Source organism: Pan paniscus, chromosome 13, assembly GCF_029289425.2.
Source record: "Pan paniscus chromosome 13, NHGRI_mPanPan1-v2.0_pri, whole genome shotgun sequence".
NCBI lineage: Eukaryota > Metazoa > Chordata > Mammalia > Primates > Hominidae > Pan > Pan paniscus.
Window position 1 is genome coordinate 75,128,767 of NC_073262.2, and position 19,649 is coordinate 75,148,415.

General features: G+C 42.6%; 1 protein-coding gene across 3 annotated transcripts in view; it reads left to right on the forward strand.

The window, feature by feature from the left end:
- The window catches only part of ITGA6 (integrin subunit alpha 6), an 82,454-nt gene that overhangs the window by 29,216 nt on the left and 33,589 nt on the right, over positions 1-19,649 (forward strand). For all 3 annotated transcript variants that reach the window (XM_055108757.2, XM_034954509.2, XM_034954510.2), the window contains exons 2-5: positions 12,635-12,759; positions 14,582-14,661; positions 16,210-16,465; positions 18,072-18,203. In XM_055108757.2, coding sequence (XP_054964732.1) covers positions 12,635-12,759; positions 14,582-14,661; positions 16,210-16,465; positions 18,072-18,203 — 593 coding nt within the window. The remainder of the gene's footprint in view (positions 1-12,634; positions 12,760-14,581; positions 14,662-16,209; positions 16,466-18,071; positions 18,204-19,649) is intronic.

Consider the following 19,649-nt stretch of genomic DNA (forward strand, 5'->3'; position numbering starts at 1 on the left):
GAATCACTGCCTCCTTTAATAAGTCTAGTTAAGGCAGGGAGGTGGGCCCCGTCACAGCATAGGGCAGAGCAGTCACTTAGCAAGGAGCTCAGGAAATGTTTGCTGAATGAAAGAGTGGAGAGTGAAAGGTCGTGTTCTCAGCCTGGCAGCTGGCATTTCTGCATCACTTTTACTCAAAGATTTGCAGACAAAACTTTTTGTTTAAAACAATGCTATGTTAATTATAATCTGTTACACAATTTTTTTTTTTTTTAATCACAGTACAGGGCTGGGCGCAGTGGCTCATACCTGTAATCCCAGCACTTCCGGAGGCCGAGGCAGGAGGATCGCTTAAGCTCAGGAGTTCGAGACCAGCCTGAGCAACACTGTAGAACCCCGTCTCTACTAAAAATACAAAATATTAGCCAGGTGTGGTGACACACACCTGTAGTCCCAGCTACTTGGGCTGAGGTGGGAGGATTGCTTGAGCCCAGGAGGTGGTTGCAGTGAGCCACGATTACGCACTGCCCTCCAGCCTGGGCAACAGAGCAAAACCCTGTCTCAGAAAGAAAATCACAGTATACATGGAATACAAAGGTTTTTTGTGTTTGTTTTTAAGAACTAGAGCCTTCGAAGGAGCATGTGGCTTACTGGTATTGGGCTGAAGGATGATTGCATGGGGCCCATCTGGATAATCCAAGATACTTTCCTGGGCAGGGGCATTGACAGGGATATTCCCTACTTTCTTCCACCTTTAGAGGATTTACTTTAGAAATGGTTTAAGGTTTCTCAAAGTTTTAAGTCTGCTGTGTTGGAATTATTAATACTGGAGTTTGTCTTTTAATTGTGTAAATTACCCGGCTTGTTCATTACAAATAACCATTGAGTGTCCTGTAAGTGCTAGGCACTGAGCTGGATGCTAGGTGATGCAACAGTGACGAGGACAGGTGTGGCCCCTGCCCCCATGGAGCTGACCTTCTGGGGAGGGAGAAGGACAGTGAGCAAATGGTCTCACACACAGTCATATAATCACTAACTGTGGCCACTGCTGTGCAGGAAAGGCAAATGATAATTATAAGAGATGGGACCTGAACTAGCCTGGAAAGTGGGAAGTTTTTTTTTTTTGTTTTGTTTTGTTTTTTTTTTTGAGATGGAGTCTCACTCTTGCCCAGGCTGGAGTGCGGTGGTGCCATCTCGGCTCACTGCAACCTCTGCCTCCTGAGTTCAAGTGATTCTCCTGCCTCAGCCTCCCGAGTAGCTAGGACTACAGGTGCGTGCCACCGTGCCCACCTGATTTTTGTATTTTTAGTAGAGATGGGGTTTCACTATGTTGGCCAGGATGGTCTCAATCTCCTGACCTCGTGATCCACCTGCCTCGGGGAAGGTTTTTAAGCAGAGACATGAAGGGGTGAGTAGGAGGATGCCTGGAGGAGAGAAGAAACTGTGCAAAGGTCCTGAGCCAGGAGAGTGGTGGTGGTTGGAGGGGTGTGAAAGAAGCCCACTGCAGTTCAAAGAGTAGAGAGTGATGGAGAGGGTTAACCCAGAACGTGCCCTTTGGAAATACCTAACCTGAAATACTTTTACCTAAGCCATTGTTAGGATCTGAGTTCTTGGTGTCTGAGCACAACTGAATGTGAATAAGAGGCTGTTTGGATTTCCTGCTGTGGATGGCAGGATGCTATTCACAAAGAAGCCTATGTCCTGACCCTCCAGACCTGCTGCTACATTAGGTTAAATGGCAAAGGGGCATTAGGTTGCAGAAGGAATCAAGGTTGCTTATCAACTGATGTTAAAATCAGGGAAGTATCCTGGATTATCCAAATGGGCCCAGTGGTTCTTGTAATGTGGAAGAGGGAGACTTGAAGATGCTCGCCCGCTGGCTTTACAGATGAAAGAAGGAACCATGAGTCAGGGAAAGTTTTCCTGTTGGGCACTAGGCTTAGTACCTGAGTGACGAAATAATCTGTACAGCAAACCCCGGTGACACGAGTTGTGCTGCATAACAAACCTGCATGTGTACCCCCAAACCAAAAATAAAAGTTAAAAAAAAGCTGGAAAGGGCGAGGAAACAGATCCTCCCCTAGAACCTTTAGGAAGGAATGCAGCCAAGTGAGACCTGGGTTGGCCTGTGGCCCTAAGGAACTGTGAGATAGTAAGATAAGATGAAGGCTATTATAATAACTGTGTTTTAAGCCACTAAGTTTGCGGCCATTTGTTAAAGCAGCAATAGAAAACATCCTGCCTACCCAACTCAACGTCTCATTGCATAGGTGGGTGTTACCACCAAGTCACTTGGCAGTGACGACCTCTGGTGCTTGCTTTGCTGCTCACAGAGCAGTGGAGAGTGGCTCTTACTAATAATGCCTCCAGGTAAATATTGCTCAGTAAATACTTACTGAGGGCCTGCCACGTGCCAGACCTTGCTCTCAAAGCTTGGGATAACTGCTGGGTGAAAATGGTAAGATGTGTGCCCTCACCAAGTTTCATTCTAGATGCCTCTCAGCCCTGCCCCATGGAGAAGGGCCAGCAAGAGTGTGAATTTCACATCCAGACACCAACCCTGACTGCAGCTGCTGCTAAATAGTTGTGAACAGCAGTGACTTTTCCCTGAAAAAGAAGTCCCTTCCTTATCTTAACTACTTGTAGGAAAACATATATATACTGAAATAGTTTCCTTCCAGGTTATTCTGAAATGATTCTTTGGGACTGATAAAATGGGACAAACTGAATACAATAATAGTTGCTGAAGCATAGCTCATTACTGCTGGATAGAACCTGTTGTGAGTACAGAGTTCTCAGATGTCTTTTTAGATCTCCAAATCAGTCACCAAAATAAGGAAAATAGTTTTTTTTATAACTTAAAGTACACACACACCAACATGCATATAGGCTAGAAAGCCTGATATGAGGTGTTAGTCTGGTAGATTGATTTCTTGTTTAAAGGGAGAAGAGTTTACAGAGGCAGAGGCACAGGGTTTGGATAAACGCACAAACAAGCTTTAACGCCTCCTCTGCTTTTCTTCACCAGGTGGGGAAGGCAGGGAAGTGGGGGGACCCTTAACTAAAGAGAGGAGAGTAAAGACTAAGCAGTCGAGGCAGGCCACCAGGTTTGCTGAGGGCAGCCAGGAAGTGGTAGAGGGTGTGGACATTCCCTGTTAATCACTGGCCCTTAGAGAGCAGGCACTTCCCCCTGGAGCCAGAGGAGAGACAGTACTTCTGTCAGTGGATACCTGGAGGGTCAAGCTGCGGGAAAGGAGAGGGACTCTTATAAGGCCAGTGAGCTTTGACCAGATGAGCTTACCCTCAGGTATCCTGATCATGTGGAGACTGGCCATATGGCTTCCCAGACCAAAATAACTCACCTGTGCCTGTGAAACCATACCAGGGCCAGATGCAGCCGCACTGTTGAGATTTGAAGCGTGGTGCTGTTGAATTCAAGCTGCTGCATCAGTCAGGTTTCTTTGCCAGCTTTCTGTCCGAGCCTGGGGTGACCATATCATTCATCTTCCAAACTAGGACACGTTTAATGAAAGGGAGTGGAGTGAATGTTCAATTTTTAGACAACAGGTATGATCCAGGACTGTCCTGGGGAAACCTGGACATATGGCCAGCCTAGCTAAGGCTAGAAGCGTTAACCATTCCATTGGATGGTCTGATGACCCAAAATGGCTAAATACAACATAGCCTGTGTGTGGAAGGGCCTCAGCACCCCCAGGAAGAGAGGGATTGTCCCAGGTGCCCTTGCTAGCATATGTCTGTGCCCATAGCATAGACAGCTCTCTGATGTAGGGGTCTAGAATAGGTGTTTTCTTTATAATCCAAATACAAAGCAATATTTATTTTTACCCCAAAATTATTCTCCTTGTATTTGAACATTACAAAATTGTTCTCTTATGAGAGCTGCCCTTCTGACTACTTTATTTTGGAATGACACAGTCATCTGTTCTAAACACCTTGACTAATCTAAAAGGACCTCAATCCATTTTAGTTGTGAATGCTGATAGAGGTTAACTTTGGTTTTAAATAAAAATAAATAATTTAAAGAAGGAGGCAGGTCACTGTGGTGGCTCACACCTATAATCCTAACACTTTGGGAGGTTGAGGTGGGGAGATCACTTGAGGTCAGGAGTTCAAGACCAGCCTGGCCAACATGGTGAAACCCCCATTTCTACTAAAAATACAAAAATTAGCCAGGCATGGTGGCGGGCACCTGTAGTGCGAGCTACTGAGGAGGCTGAAGCAGGAGAATCGATTGAACCTTGGGAGGTGGAGGTTGAAGTGAGCCGAGATCACAACACTGCACTTCAGCCTGGGTGACAGAGCGAGATTCTGTCTCCAAAAAAAAAAAAAAAAAAAGGAAGCAAAGAAATTTAGTTCACATTCAATACTCATTCCTCAGGATTTAGCATCGTAATTGCAAGTACTGGATGTTACAAACTTTAAAACATCCTGGAAATGTTCTAGAAAACTGGGTTAGGCATTGCTCTCTGATGAAGTAATATCAAAGAAACATACAGAGTTTGATTAAAATTGCTTGATGAAATACAAATAAAATTATTTTTAAATGAATGTTTAGTATGTGTGATTTTAAATGTTTGTATAAATTTAAACGATCAAATGTCAGTTGACTTTCATCTGCATTCATAAAGCTTAAATATATATGTTAGCCAAAAAAAAGTTTGGAATGTTTTTCCCCGTTATATTCATTTATTTAGGCATACATAGTATGTGAGGAGTGGTAGTCATGATAAGAGAGACATTGTGGTAACAGCTGGGGAAAGTCATCCCCCTTCAAACTGTGGGGGAAACTAGGCTGGGATGAAAATCTGATGCAAGAAATGATTGTATTTTGACTTGTGGTTCCAGATGGCAAACTAGGTATATGGTTTTGCTTCCTGGCTCCTCAAGGCTCCCTAATAGTTTAGAGATTATGAAGAAGTGGAAAGCAGATGGGATCTGGACTTATGACCTTAGCAGGGGAAGGAGCCAAGTCTAGAGTTCATCATGTGCCCCTCCCCGCCCCCCAACCAAGAGTGATCAGGTAAAGCAGGGACTAGGAGAGAGGAGTGGGTCTGGAAGTGAAGGACCACACAGGGGTCCACAGAGACCAGGTGATTCCATCATTCCCTACCTCTGTCTGGAGTAGGGGCTGCTGGCACTTCACACCCTGGCTGTGGGGAAAATACCAAACCCATAGCACTTTCTGGGGACAGGCAGATAGGGGAATGTTGACATGTACATGTTTTACAGAACTTAAATTGATTACAATGCACAAAAATAATGAATTCTTTTTTTTTTTTTTTTTTTTTTGAGACCATCTTTCTCTGTCACTCAGGCTGGAGTGCAGTAGTACAATCTCGGCTCCTGAAACCTCCATCTCCGGGGTGCAGGCAATTCTTATGTCTCAGCCTCCCAGATAGCTGGGATTACAGGCGTGAGCCACCGCACCCGGCCAAGAATGAAGTCTTTATAGAAGTAGATTAGGCCAAGTCATGACACTAAAAATAAAAAAATCCCTAAAACTAGGGCTTCTACTGTGAATGCTGGGACCCCAAGAATTAAGCTGTCCTCATTCTGGCACTTGAAGAGTGGTTTGCAGTCTGGTAACTAGCTGGCTACCCACTCAGCCTAAAGCGAATCCCTGGAGTCAGCAGCCCCACCCAGGACTCCCTTTCAGAATTCCTGCTCAGGGTGAGAGCGAGCCAGAAATGGACCTTTTTATACAACATCAGAACAAAAGAGAACAGGGATTATCAGGCATGTGATGAGAGCTAGCAGCATAAAAGGCAATGGCCGAAGTAAACCAACAGAAAAACTACAAGAAGCAGATAATCCAGGAACACAAAGAACTGTAGGAAAACTTCTAGGCAAAATGCTTAGAATTTTGGGAACATGTTAAACCCACAGAATAAGATTAGGATCTGTTATGTAAAAGGCACAGTCAGAACAAAGAGCTCTTGAAGACTGCAAATGTGACTACTGAAATTAAAAATGTCAGTATAAATACCAGAAAATACAGTTGAAAAATCTCAGAACCACAGAGAAGGAGGGAAAATGAGAGAAAGGGTAGATTAACCCAGGAGGTTCACCACCTGACTAGTTAACAGAGGTTTCAGAAAGAGGACAGAAAACATACAAATGAAACGATCCACACACAATAAAAAGAGTTTCCAGGAAATTCATGTCCTAAGTCTGTGGAGTGAAAGAGGTCCCACATAGGCTCACCATCATGCTGTTCAGAATGCCTTGGGTAAAGTAGAGAACGTGGTGGAGCACGGTGGTTCACGCACTTTGGGAGACTGAGGTAGCCGGGGCCTCGAGGTAGGTGGATCCCTTGAGGCCAGGAGTTCAAGACCAGCCTGGTCAACATGGCAAAACCCCATCTCTAATAAAAGTACAAAAAGTAGCCAGGCATGATGGCACATGCCTGTAATCCCAGCTACTTGGGTGGCTGAGGCATGAGAAGCACTTGAACCCGGGAGGCAAAGGTTGCAGTAGGCGGAGATCATGCCACTGCACTCCAGCCTGGGCAACAGAGGGAGACTGTCTCAAAAAAAAAAAAGTTACCCTTTTGAGAATCAGACTAACACCAGAATTTCCACTGGCAACACTGGATACTAGAATTAATTACAGCAGTGCCATCAAGGTTCTGAAGAAAATGTTTTTCAACCTGGAGTTCTACACCCAAACTATCAAGAGTGAGAGCAGCATAAAGACATTTTTGTATATGCAGAGTCACTCAGTTTACCTGTCATATGCTATTAGGACAGTATTTAAGAAAGTAATTCAAACAAGGGGGAACATCAGATCCCAGATCAAATCCAGTTACCCCAGGATAGCCATGAAGGGCTGTTCCAGCATGATCCTGTGTAGCAGGCCCGGCCGAACATCAGGTCTACGTTGCTGCAGAAAGGTCCAGGGGCTCTGAGAAGGGAGTGTGAGCCAAGATGAGATCCTGATTTAATGCGGGTATGGCTTGGGAGCTTAGAGAAGATTGAGGCTTGGATAAAGGTGAACAATAGAAGAAAAAAGAAAGACAATGAGAAAAGCCAAGGAAAGCAAGAGTCATGGTCCAAATGTGAAGTACACAAAGCAATTGATAGAATGTAAGAATAGCAAGTCTGTTTGACCTTAATGCTAGGAACAGTTTCTTTTGAGGCCAAGGGCTTCTGATACTGCTCCCAGACAGAAAAAGGAAAATCAGAATACAGTTTGGTTCAGCACTGAATAATACTTATTTGGCTATGTAAAAGAATAGATGACTGAATTGTGGTTAAAAGGCAAAATGTAAGTGGTAATAGGTCCTGTAAGTGTAAAGGTGTAGCTGGTAGATAGCAAGACATGGAGAAACTAAGAGGAAAGTTTGGAAGGAAGAATCCAAGTGCTCATAGCTTTGTCTCACTAACTAGGGAATCAAGATTTCTGTCAAAAGTTGAAGGGAAAATAGAGGTTTAAATCTTTAAAACTCAGAGTAGCAAATAGAGGAACTAAATCTAGTTATTAAACATAGGATGGGAAGTGGCAAGCAGTTTGTTCTTTCCTTTTCATATTATGGGGCCAACAGTTATTGCCTAAAGCTGATAAATCAATACATATATAATAATCCAGAATTATGGAGAAGTAAATCCAGAATGAAAAATCAATACATATATAATAATCCAGAATTATGGAGAAGTAAATCCAGAATGAAAAGTAAGAGGTTTGTCCAGAGTGTGGGGCTTGGGATGAGTTTGGAATCTGTTGCTTTCTACCGTTAAGTCTTTTATTTTTTGATTTCCTATCATTTGTACTTATTACTTTAGCAAAAATTAAATCCTGAGTTTGAAAATGGGTTAAATGTAGAGGTGACACAATTGCCACAGTAATGCTACTTTCTAACTTTTTAGGTCTTAATTTGGACAAACTAAGCAGGCTGTGTTTTAAATTAAGCAATAATAGTGTTCTTGTTCTAATGGTGCAATATTTCATGTTTCCTCTGACCAGCTTGCATAGCTAGGGGCAGAATCTTTAATCCTTGAGGAAATGAATTATTGCCAAAGACAGTGAAGCAAAGCTGCCATTGTTCTTGGAGTTTTAAAAGTGTCCCAGTGTTTAGAACTTTTGATATGAAGTATTTATGCAAAAGTATACCAGCTCTCTTTGGGGGAGAACTTGAATATATGAAACGGATGTGGCTTACTTGAAGAATTTTGAAATAACCTTGTGTTCATAGCATGATAGTGAGTCCTGAGTCTCTGTGCCCAGAGCTCTGATTAGACTCCAAAGACCTGAATTTATATCATATTCCCAGTTACTGTTATACTTATATCGTTAGATTTTTACATTCCATTTTAGTATCTCAGTGTTTATTTCTTATCGTTAAAGATGATATTGTGGTTTTGAGTTTTGCCTTTTAAGTGTGGGTTTCTGATATGCTGAAATCCCAAGGCAGTTTTTATTTCGGTGCAGCTTTAAAATTCAGTGGAGGTCATTGTCCACTGGCCGGTTTTGAAATGATCTTAGTTCACACCCAGATTCTTGCCCTTTGTTTAGTTTTTCTTGCCTTGACCGCATATGGGAATAGACCTCTCAGGCTCTGCTCTGTTAATTTCTATCACCTCCCTACAAAGGCCCTAACTCATATCCCTTGGTCCCTGTGGCTCTGAAGGTCGAGTTGTCACATAGCTCTTTCCTCCTTCAAACGTACTGGGATGGTCAGTAATGAGTGCTGCAGCTGCCCTGGTCCTAGGAGTTGCTGTGAGCATCCTGGTAGTGCCCAGAGAGTACCTGCTTTTCACACTGAACCATCTGGGTGGCCTGGGCCCAGTTTTTGGCGTTTAAGGGCCTTGGAGGGAAAGGGAAGAAAGCTGGAATTTGAGCATAAATTGGATTTTGTGTGGGCTGAGGGTCCTCCTAGGTGTAGACTGTCCCTCCTGGACCTGTATCCACTCTGCTAGCTCAGGAGCCAACCATGTCCTGAACAGCTTAGACCAGCACCCAGACCCTAAATGACCTAGATTAGGAAGTAGATAGGTTGTTCTCTGCTGTCATTGTTTGGACACAGCTCTATTTACCTTATTTATTGTTCCTGCTAGGCACAGCCTCAGCTAATGGGCTGTGATCTCCTGCCTTTAAAGCTGGTTCCAGGCAGAATTAAGAGCCTTTGCTTGTTTCCCAAACCAGGGAGGGCAGCTTTACCTTGAGGATGAAGGCGCCTCCAGTTGCTGAATGTGGTTGGGGTTACTGTGTTCTCTCATCAAGGTGTAGCTTTACCTTACCTTTCGGTGATGGGTTCTGCCACCTTATCGCGGTGGGTCCCAGGAGACCGGGCGCAACTGGGGCAGGGGCGCCCTCTGCTGCTGGGTGTCAGCTCTTCCTCCCGCGGCTGCCCAGGGGATTTGCAAGGGGCGGTGGAACACCCCTGCTTCCTGCATCCCCTGTGGGACCACCTGAGGTGGAGGAAGGACAGTGCCAGGACCATGTGCAGGCTGAGCTCGCCCAGAGGCGGTGCAACAGCTAACGTTATTCTCTGTGGGTACATTTCTCTTGTTGTTTGCAGGTCTCTTTTCGAATCTGTTGTCCTTTTTCCCCAAACCAGCTTGCTGCCCCCATCCTGCCGTGTGGTCTGCTGTCATCTGCAGTAGCCGCCGCATGTAAGACACGAGGACCTCTTCTGCAAGAGCTTGGTGTGGGCATTTGTGAAATTTTGTCACCACAACCCCTGTAACCAGCCAACAAATTCGAGTTAAATGCCTATTCTTTGTCCCACACATATTAGTTACAGAGAGTGGAGAACAAGTGGCAGATAGAGGCTGAGGGAAGCCAACCCACTCTGAGGGACTGGGCATGTAAATGGGACAACCTCCACAGCTTTTTAAACCACAGGACACCCAAAAGCAGCTGTACCCTGCAGGACACAGCAGGCTACAGAAGCCTGGGGCTCAGAGGATCTCTGACCCTTCGTCCTTTAGCGCTGCTGACCAGGCTTAGCGCTGCTGACCAGGCTGCTGATCCTCGACCCCTTCTTGTCACCCATTGTGTCCCTCTTCTCCCTTTTCTCTGGCTCCTTCCCTTGCAGCCTTTGCATATGCTGTGTTCCTTACCTGGCCACCTCCAGTCCCGCTGTCATCTCTTAGTGACATCCTCCCTTCCTCTCCAGCAGGTGCTGGTGCCCACAGCACTCCGTTCTATCCTCTCATTGCCTCTAGCTCCCTGTGGTTTCATGACCTCATGACCTGTTCACGGATCAGGCTTCCCCAGGCCAGAGATTGAGGAGTGGGGGCAATTCCTTATTCATCCTAGGAGGCTCTTAATCAGCGTTTGTTGAGTGAATAGGTGAACGAATGTGGGAATGGGATAAACAGGAAATAAGCCGTGTGCCTGCCTTAGGTAACTTAGTAGCCACCTTGGGTGTGGGTGAGAAGAGGAAGTGGTTAGGAAGACACACAGTTAAGACAATGGGACTCCTGTGCTGCTTTTTCTAGGCTTCTCTTTGCTGGTGGTTACCTTTACAGGAAATCTCTTACCCAGCCTTCACTCCACCCAACTGCAATAATGCTTTTCTTCCTTCCCCTCTACTTGGCTCTATTATCTTAACTTTATCAGCATACAGAACAGTTTTGGTTGTGATGTTTTATTTGTGTGAGTTTTGCCCTTTCAACTAGATTGTAAACTTGAAATCCTGGGTTTTACTTCCTAAGCAGCTTTGTAAAGAAATGGAGACAACACTGCACCAAGATAATTTTTGTCATGGCCACCCACTAGCTGTGAGATCTTGGGGGATGAGTAATTAAGCTCCTCAAGGCCTCTGTTTCTTTATCTGTAAAACTGGAGGACTGGTCTCTCTCAGGGGCTTCCAGTGTGAAAGTCCTGGGGTTCTGGGCCTCTGATCCTGGCACCCCACTTATCCCTTCCAGCACCCACCACATGACTCCACCTCTGACATCTGCCAAGTACAGTAATTTAACACATTCACCTTATAGTCTAGGCCAGTTCACCTCCCAGGTACTTGTTTGTTGGCATTCCTGGGATCAGGGACATCACTGGAATAGGAGTGGAGCAGACCTGTGGGGACCCTTGTGGCCCCGGCCTTGCCTCTGTCCTCTGTCAAGAAGGTTCAGGCACCAAGGACACTGCTCCAGTTCCTAATTTAAGTCTGTGTGTCAGTTCTGTACCTTCGTGTGTGCTGTTTTGTTCCTTCAAATGTAGGGTGGGTTTGGAGGTGGGGGCTGACTGTGACTGTCCAGGGATCTGGGAGGAAGGACAGTGCTGGGGCTATGTGTTATCCATGAGCCACCCGTCCTTCTCTGTCTGGGCATCATCTGGCCCCCCTCCCTGCTTTCCAGGTACACTTGCCTCCCGTGGCACCTGCTGCATGATATTGGTTTTAAAAAAATATGTTGAATCCTTTATTGGAATGATTCCTTTATTGGGACCCAACAGGCATGAAGGTAATAGAGACTATTTGGTTTGTATTTTCATTTGTTTTGCTTTTGCTTCTGAGATTTGTGGGTTTCTTGACGGCCAGGAGTGGCTTGTTTTCTGTTGTAAGAATTTGTTGTTTGTACAGGTTCGTGTTCCCAGTCCTTTTCCTCAGCTCCAGCCTTGTTTCCAAAACTGTCAGCTCTTGGTTTATCTCTGTCCAGTCAGGTGTGTGTTCTTTGTCTTTGTTTCTTGTCCTAGTTGTTCCATGAGTCAGCCAGGCCTCAAAGATTGTAAACCCGATGGTGAGTAAAGGTGTTAGCAAAAGAGACCTAGCAGCAAGGTCGTTGGATCTCTAAAGAGCCTGTCCAGCTGTGAGATGGTGAAATTTTAAGGACTGTGGATTTGGACTGGGGGCCTCCTTATAGGAGATAAAAACACTCGGCCGGGGGGAAGAAGGAATATTACAGTGCCTAGTACATAAGTGGAGCTACACCAGTTGTCCCTGAATCCTTTGTGGGAGACTGATAGGATGAGAGAGGGCGAACTCTTGTAATGTGACAAAAGTGCGAGGAAGAACTGACTTGGAAGAACAAACATCAACTTGTACACCTCAGATATATCTGCTTTTTATTTGTCCATTCTACCCTAATAAAACTGGAGGGAAAAAAAAAAGAATTGGAAAGAGGCCAAGGCTGCAAGTGAATAATTCAGTCGAGTTGTATCTTACTTACCGTTAGGTTCTCTCAATTAGTATATAAACTGAAAATCTAAGATATAGTCAGAATTACCCTTGAAAACTACCTCAGGAAGGCACAGTGTTAGAAACTGACATATTATTGCTTATTACATTTAGTGTGGCCATTTTTTCCTTCCATTGTCGCAAGTATTTGGTTTCTTCTCTTGAGTTTCATATGATATCCCTGGCATCATAGGGGCTTAGAGGTTGTATTCTATGAAGAGGGTGTCTTTTAAACACCAGATCATACCCAGCAAGAAATGCTGATACTATGAGAGACAGGCCTGTTTTCCTCGTTTTGGTATCCCCTCTTTGGCTTCCCCTGTTTAGTTGTGTTTGTGCGTTTTGCAGGAACAAGCCATAGGACTCTACATTTGTTCTCACTCACTGCCTAAGCTGTTGAAGAATTAGTGGACTCCTAGACAAAGAATAATCCCACTATCTCCTAGTTCTGACTGATTTAACTGTTAAACGTATATTAAATTCAAATCTCCAAATTGTCTCTTTCATCAACAGGTTGCTCGTGGGGGCCCCGCGGGCAGAAGCGCTTCCACTGCAGAGAGCCAACAGAACGGGAGGGCTGTACAGCTGCGACATCACCGCCCGGGGGCCATGCACGCGGATCGAATTTGATAACGATGGTGCGTTCCTTTCCCTCACTCAGTGTTCACTCCGGCAGCTTGCCTGTACTGTTTCCATGAGGGAGGAGAGTGGGGACAAACATTTATTCTTGTAGAGAGGACCTCTTTTAATTGCATCAGACTCGACTGTTTTTTATTTGCCCTGAAAATATTTACTTACTTTACTTCTGAATCATACTGGGATGCCGCGTGTTTTGCTGCTCCTCCTAACCGTGGTTTCTAAACCGATATGGTGTAGGCATGTTGCCACCTAGTGATGTGTTGAGGTTCTGCAGGAGGTTGTGGAAAAACTGATTTCATAGCAATGAAGAGAATGAATGAGCGTATCTTGTATTCATCAGCCAAAAGTTCTCACATGCTGTTAAAATATTTGGGAGAAAGACAGTTTTAAATATGAGACCCCTTTGGAATGAGAGCTGGCTAACAGAGATAAAGTTTTCCCTCCTGTCTCAGATAGAGACTTGTTTTGTTAAGGGCTCTGGATAGGTAGAAGATACCATGAGGTAGGCATGTTGACATCCAATGTACCTGGCTTCTTGTAGGTTAAGCAGAGCAGTTAGTGTACTGAGAAGCTCTAGCCAAACCTCGTTTGATATGTTCGGTCTAAGTAGATTTGCAGATTCGTGTCTATGTTCTTCTCTTGCTTCTTCATCTTTTAGAAATAACATTTGTTGGCCAGGCGGCGGTGGCTCACACCTGTAATCCTAGCATTTTGGGAGGCCGAGTTGGGTGGATCATTTGAGGTCAGGAGTTCAAGACCAGCCTGGCCAACATGGTGAAACCCCATCTGTACTAAAAATACAAAAATTAGCCGGGCATGGTGGTGTACGCCTGTAGTCCTAGCTACTTAGGAGGCTGAGGCGTGAGAATTGTTTGAACCTGGGAGGCAGAGGCTGCAGTGAGCCAAAATCGTGCCACTACACTCCAGCCTGGGTGACAGAGCAAGATACCATCTCAAGAAAAGAAATAACATGTGTTCTTTTATTAGAAACTAATATGTGTTAATTTTAAGAAGCTAGTAAAATACACAGACCTATGAAGAATAAAAAAACCCACTGGCAATCTCAGTATCTAGACTTATTTTTTAACATTTTGGCATTTTTCCTTCTGTCTAAAGTTGTTTAGTTTCATGTTTTTGTAATGATTCAAGATTAAAACTTGTGTCTGTATTGCTACTTATGGAGGAGTGCAAAATTTGGATAGAGGTCACACAGTGGGTTTAAATTGATACTGAAATGAGCGCCTGGTGGTGTTTGTGGTCCCCGTCTCTCTGACTAACAGTAACTGTCCTGTTTGGCATTGATACATTGTCAGCTACAAGATCCTAAAGTAAATCTGAGTCTTTTTCTCCCATCTCCAGTAAAGAAAAGAACATTTAATGCTGTTAAATAAAAAAATTGGGGACTATATAGAGAAGTACCCATTTTTTTTGTTAGTTGGGATGGTAGCTGCAGTTTGGAATACTAGATTTTACATTGTTGCCTCAAGAGATGTATTTTGGAGGGCTCCCTTAGTCTTACAGTTTCCCTTACCTTCTGCATTCAGGACCCTAGGTATCAAGAGATGGCAAAGGGTATTGTTGGACAAAATAGGCAACTATATAGAGCTAAGTACTTTATGTTTCAAATTTTTGAAAGATTCCAAAAACCACATCTCTGTTTCCTTGAGATGACAAGTAATTTTTCTGGATTGAGTAACTGAATTTATTGAGTAGCTAGACTCAGAGTCAAGGCCATTTGGAAACAGTTGCTTGTATTTTTGTTCAGTGATGGTTTCTAGCATGTGCAGTCACTTGGAAGGCTAACTGTGCTCCTTTCTACAGCTGACCCCACGTCAGAAAGCAAGGAAGATCAGTGGATGGGGGTCACCGTCCAGAGCCAAGGTCCAGGGGGCAAGGTCGTGGTAAGTGTAGAGACACATGTTCATCCTATACTGTTGGACTGCTGGTTATGTGCCAGCACCAGGCTTGGGGACAGCAGGGAGCATACATTCTAGGGAACTTACTGCTTTAAAGCAGGAATGGATGTCAAAAAGAAATCAGACTGGGCGTGGTGGCTTATGCCTGTAATCTCAACACTTTGTGAGGCCAAGGCGGGCAGATCACCTGAGGTCAGGGGTTTGAGACCAGCCTGACCAATATGATGAAACCCCATCTCTACTAAAAATACAAAAATTAGCTGGGCGTAGTGGCATGCGCCTGTAATCCCAGCTACTTGGGAGACTGAGACAGGAGAATCGCTTGAACCTGGGAGGTGGAGGTTGCAAGAGCAAAACTCCATCTCAAAAAAAAAAAAAAAAGAAGTAATCAAGTAATCAAAGCCTTATTTCTCCTGTGATTCCTGATATACTTAGAAGCAATCACACAACCTACTTTTCTTTAGAACTTTCAGATTTAAATAACTTATTAAAGAACCTTTACTAAATATTCCTCAAACTCTAGATGGTATCCAAAACAAAACTAGACATCATTTCTGTCCTTGGAATTTTATAGCTTTATAGATAAGTTAGTAAAAATATGGGCATGGTCTTAGAAAGTAATAACCAGGTAGTTTTAACCTCATGTTATTTATTCTGAGTTTTTTCAAATAGAAGGGATAGCAAAGAAAAGAGGGTTTGTTAGGTGGATTGGGCTAGATGGTCATGGCAAGGCCTTCCTGGTTAGAATATGATCTTTTTGTCTCCTTCAAAATCTGGTTGCTGTAACGAAATTTATACCGAATTTTGAGAAAAAAAATTTAGTGAACATTGAGTTTTGATATTTAAGGAATGACATTTATGGAAAATTGGTTTGATATTATATTTTTAGGCTGTGTTTACATGGAGGGTAGCCATTCATACCCTGTAGAAATTATAGAGATTATTTCTCTCTCTTCTGGCCTTGTAATTCTCTCTGCCTTTTAAAAGTAGGCATATTTTGGGAAATAATCTCAGAGCTCAGGGTGTAAGTTAGGACTGATTACAAGGAAATAGTGTGGGGAAAAGGAAATGTCTTTGTTTTAGCTGTGTTTGTTTGATTCCTATGAAAACAGGTCCATGATTTCTCTCCTCTAGAACATAATTACCCACTTTCACACTGATGTTCTGAAGGTTTATACAGCCACTAAAAGCCAATTTGAATTAAGAAAATGAAATAAGGTGTTTCTCTTTGTTTATGTGACAGGTAAATTTACAAATAAATTGCCTATGGATACAAATTGTCATTCAATTTTGGATTGGAGGATTATTCTGAGTGAGAATAAGGCACATTCTAGTTTCTATATGTCTTCATAATGGTCTCCTTAGTGCCACTTTGGGGAATATTTGCTGGTCTGGGATCCAGTCCCAAGATGAGGACATGCTTAATCATCCTCTTTAGAATTAACCTCTGTATTGACCATTTTATTCATATGTAATTTTTTTAAAACAAGGTTTATAGACAAGAATGGGCTACTTTCTTCCATCTGCTTGCAGACATGTGCTCACCGATATGAAAAAAGGCAGCATGTTAATACGAAGCAGGAATCCCGAGACATCTTTGGGCGGTGTTATGTCCTGAGTCAGAATCTCAGGATTGAAGACGATATGGATGGGGGAGATTGGAGCTTTTGTGATGGGCGATTGAGAGGCCATGAGAAATTTGGCTCTTGCCAGCAAGGTGTAGCAGCTACTTTTACTAAAGACTTTCATTACATTGTATTTGGAGCTCCGGGTACTTATAACTGGAAAGGTATGACCTTTGTATTTATAGAAATAGAGATTAGTTTCCCTAATTTCTGTAATATGATTTAGTACCATGATTTAGTACATTTTGAGCTAAAATGTGTTAGAAGACATTCGTATATTATAAAAGTTGGGTAGGATTTAAAAAAATCTCTAAATGATATGATTTTTAAAAGCTAATAATAGTGGAATGTATGTTTTGGTGTTGACATTCTTTTCCCCTCTACCAGTACTTTACTTTAATTCAGGTAGTTAACTTTTTTTTAGCAGGAATATAATAATTAACATTAGTGTTTTTTGCTGTTTTAGATTTGTGTGGCTCATGAAGCTGGAAGTGTTAATTTTAAGTTAGTGATCTGAAAACTTAGGAGGATTAAATAATGGTATATACAAATAACAGTGTATTAACATGGACATTAATAACAGAGTATTAATATGGACATTTCTCTCTGTATATGTTATTTTCAAAGGCCATGCTTTGCTAATAATTCAGTAGAGTTAGAAGGGCAGATTACAGACGAATTGGGGAATTTTGAGGTATAATTTCAGATATGTGAGGAAAAGTCGTTTGATTATTGTGATGTGAGTAAATGGAGATGTAGAGAGGTAAAGAGGAAAATGGCCCACATTTTTTGACTGTGTATGTATAGAAAATGCTATATCATAAAAGACAACCTAACTCTCATCCATGATGAAGAGAACTGCATCTGATTTGGAAATAAGCCATTTTTGAGAAATTTATTAATATAAGTCACATAACACTTTCACTCATCAGGGAAAACTTAGGAAAATGGTCCCTTTTCCATTCAACAATTTGTTTTAATTGTGGTTCTAAATGACTCTTGAACACCTTTCTCTGTGTGCAATCTTCAAGGATAATTTCCCTTTGCCCCCACCTCCACCCCAACAGAATCTTCATGTACAGTATTTCCCAGGTTATTTTGACCTAACTGAAATAACATGTTGAATTTAGTTTTATTTTAGCATGAATAAATACTATATATAGTAAAACAAAACAAAAATATCCACCAATTATGTATATTTTAATTCATGGAAAATATGGTTTACCTGCTTTATAAACCCTGACCTAAAATGTCGCCATTTAAAGCCATATAGTGATTTGGGCTTACTATATGAAATCTTATGTTTTAAATTACTAATTGTAAGAATTTTTAAAAGATGAAATCTTGGTTAAAGTGATCTAAAGAAAAGATCAATATGTCTCACTTTTACACTGCAAAAAAAAGACAAATTGAGGCAGGATTACAGAGAATGTAAAATATATATATCAAGTTCATGTCATTTAAAAATTGGTTCTCTGTAGATTTTGTTAACTAAGCAACCTTCCATTTTTCATCTAGTTTCATGGCATTATAAAGATAGTTCATGAAAACGCATGGGACATTTTTTAATGACTCAAACAAATTTCTTTCCCATAAAAATTTACACAAATGTATTTTACAACCATAAAAGTCATCTCTGTCCTTCCTTTTTTTCCTCCAAATTTTTTTTCCTGTAACTAGTGATAGCATGGGGGATGTTTATTAGGAACCATTTATTTTCTTTTGTTTCATCTTCATTTTTTTGTTGTTTTTACCATTTCATTCCTTTAGGGATTGTTCGTGTAGAGCAAAAGAATAACACTTTTTTTGACATGAACATCTTTGAAGATGGGCCTTATGAAGTTGGTGGAGAGACTGAGCATGATGAAAGTCTCGTTCCTGTTCCTGCTAACAGTTACTTAGGTAGGAGCAGGCACAGATGGCTGCCTTTGCCCACCTTCTCAGATACCTTGTGTGAAACTCCCTCGCAGGACCTATGGCCCCTGGACTTCTAGGCTGAGAAGAGGCCAGGTGGGGCCGGGCCACTTTTGCTGGAATTTGATAAGCTTGGTGATCTAGAGGCGTTAACCCGACTGATGCCTGGGATCCTTTCCTTCTGACTGGGGCTCCCTCAAAGGGGGAAGAAACCTATTATCACCTAAAATCATCCGTCCTCCCTCCTGCTCAGAAGTCTGTCTCTTGAGCTAATGGCAGCCTCCGTAACCTGAAACAGGCCGCTCATGCAGCCATGAAAACATGCATGGGTGTTCACAGTAAGCTGAGATCTTTGTTCAGTGCCTCCTTCCAGAGATACTCTTAAGAACTGCATTTAATAAAGTTACTCTTAAGTGGCAAGTCAAGACCTCCAGGTCCTCCCTCTGTGATTGTGGTTCTCCAAGGATTAGCCCTGCTTCTGGATTGGGACCCCATGTCACAGGGCCCCACAGATGGATAAAAGCTTCCCAGCGGAGGTTGAGCAGGACTGCTAAAACGGCTTTCAGGACACCCAGACTGTGTCTAAGGGCCAATTCTTAACTCCTAAGGCTTGTTTGCATGACTAATGGGTGTCCTAAGTTATTCATGTACATTATGGTAATTACACAAAGGCTTTTAAAAGCTTTAATTCTTGGTATGAGTTGACATAAAGAATAATTACTGTGCATTTCTTGGAAAAAATGTAAAAAAAAGTCTAAACCCAAATAGTAACCTGTTTAAAAAAAAAAAAAGTGAAGAAAAGTACCCAGATGTTAGGATATTACTGGAAGAATGGAAAGTAAAAAACGAAAAAACAGGTAGAGATACATGAATAATTTCAAGCAATGTGCTAGTAAACACGCACTAATAAGTTGTTCAGGCCGGGCCTGGTGGCTCACGCCTGTAATCCCAACACTTTGGGAGGCTGAGGCAGGCGGATTACTTGAGGCCAGGAATTCAAGACCAGCCTGGCCAATGCAGCAAAACCCCTTCTCTACTAAAAATACAAAAATATTAGCCAGGCGTGGTGGTACACATCTGTAGTCCCAGCTACTCAGGAGCCTGAGGTAGGAGAATCATTTGAGCCTGGGAGGTTGAGGTTGCAGTAAGCTGTGATTGCAGCACTGCCCTCCAGTCTGGGCAACAGAGCAGGACCCTACCTCAGAATGTTTTATTTAGGGATTACTTATGATTAAAATACTTGATTGTAATTGCACTGGCCAAGAAACCAATACTTTGGTCTTTAAGATGGATGGCTGTGGATTTTATAAATTTGCTTGCTGTCAGAACATTTGAAAATATGAAGCATTTTTTCTCAAACACATTTGCCACTTTTAGAATGGATTTCCTCAAAAGTGAATGCCTGAGAAAGAAATCAAATTCATATTGTTACAT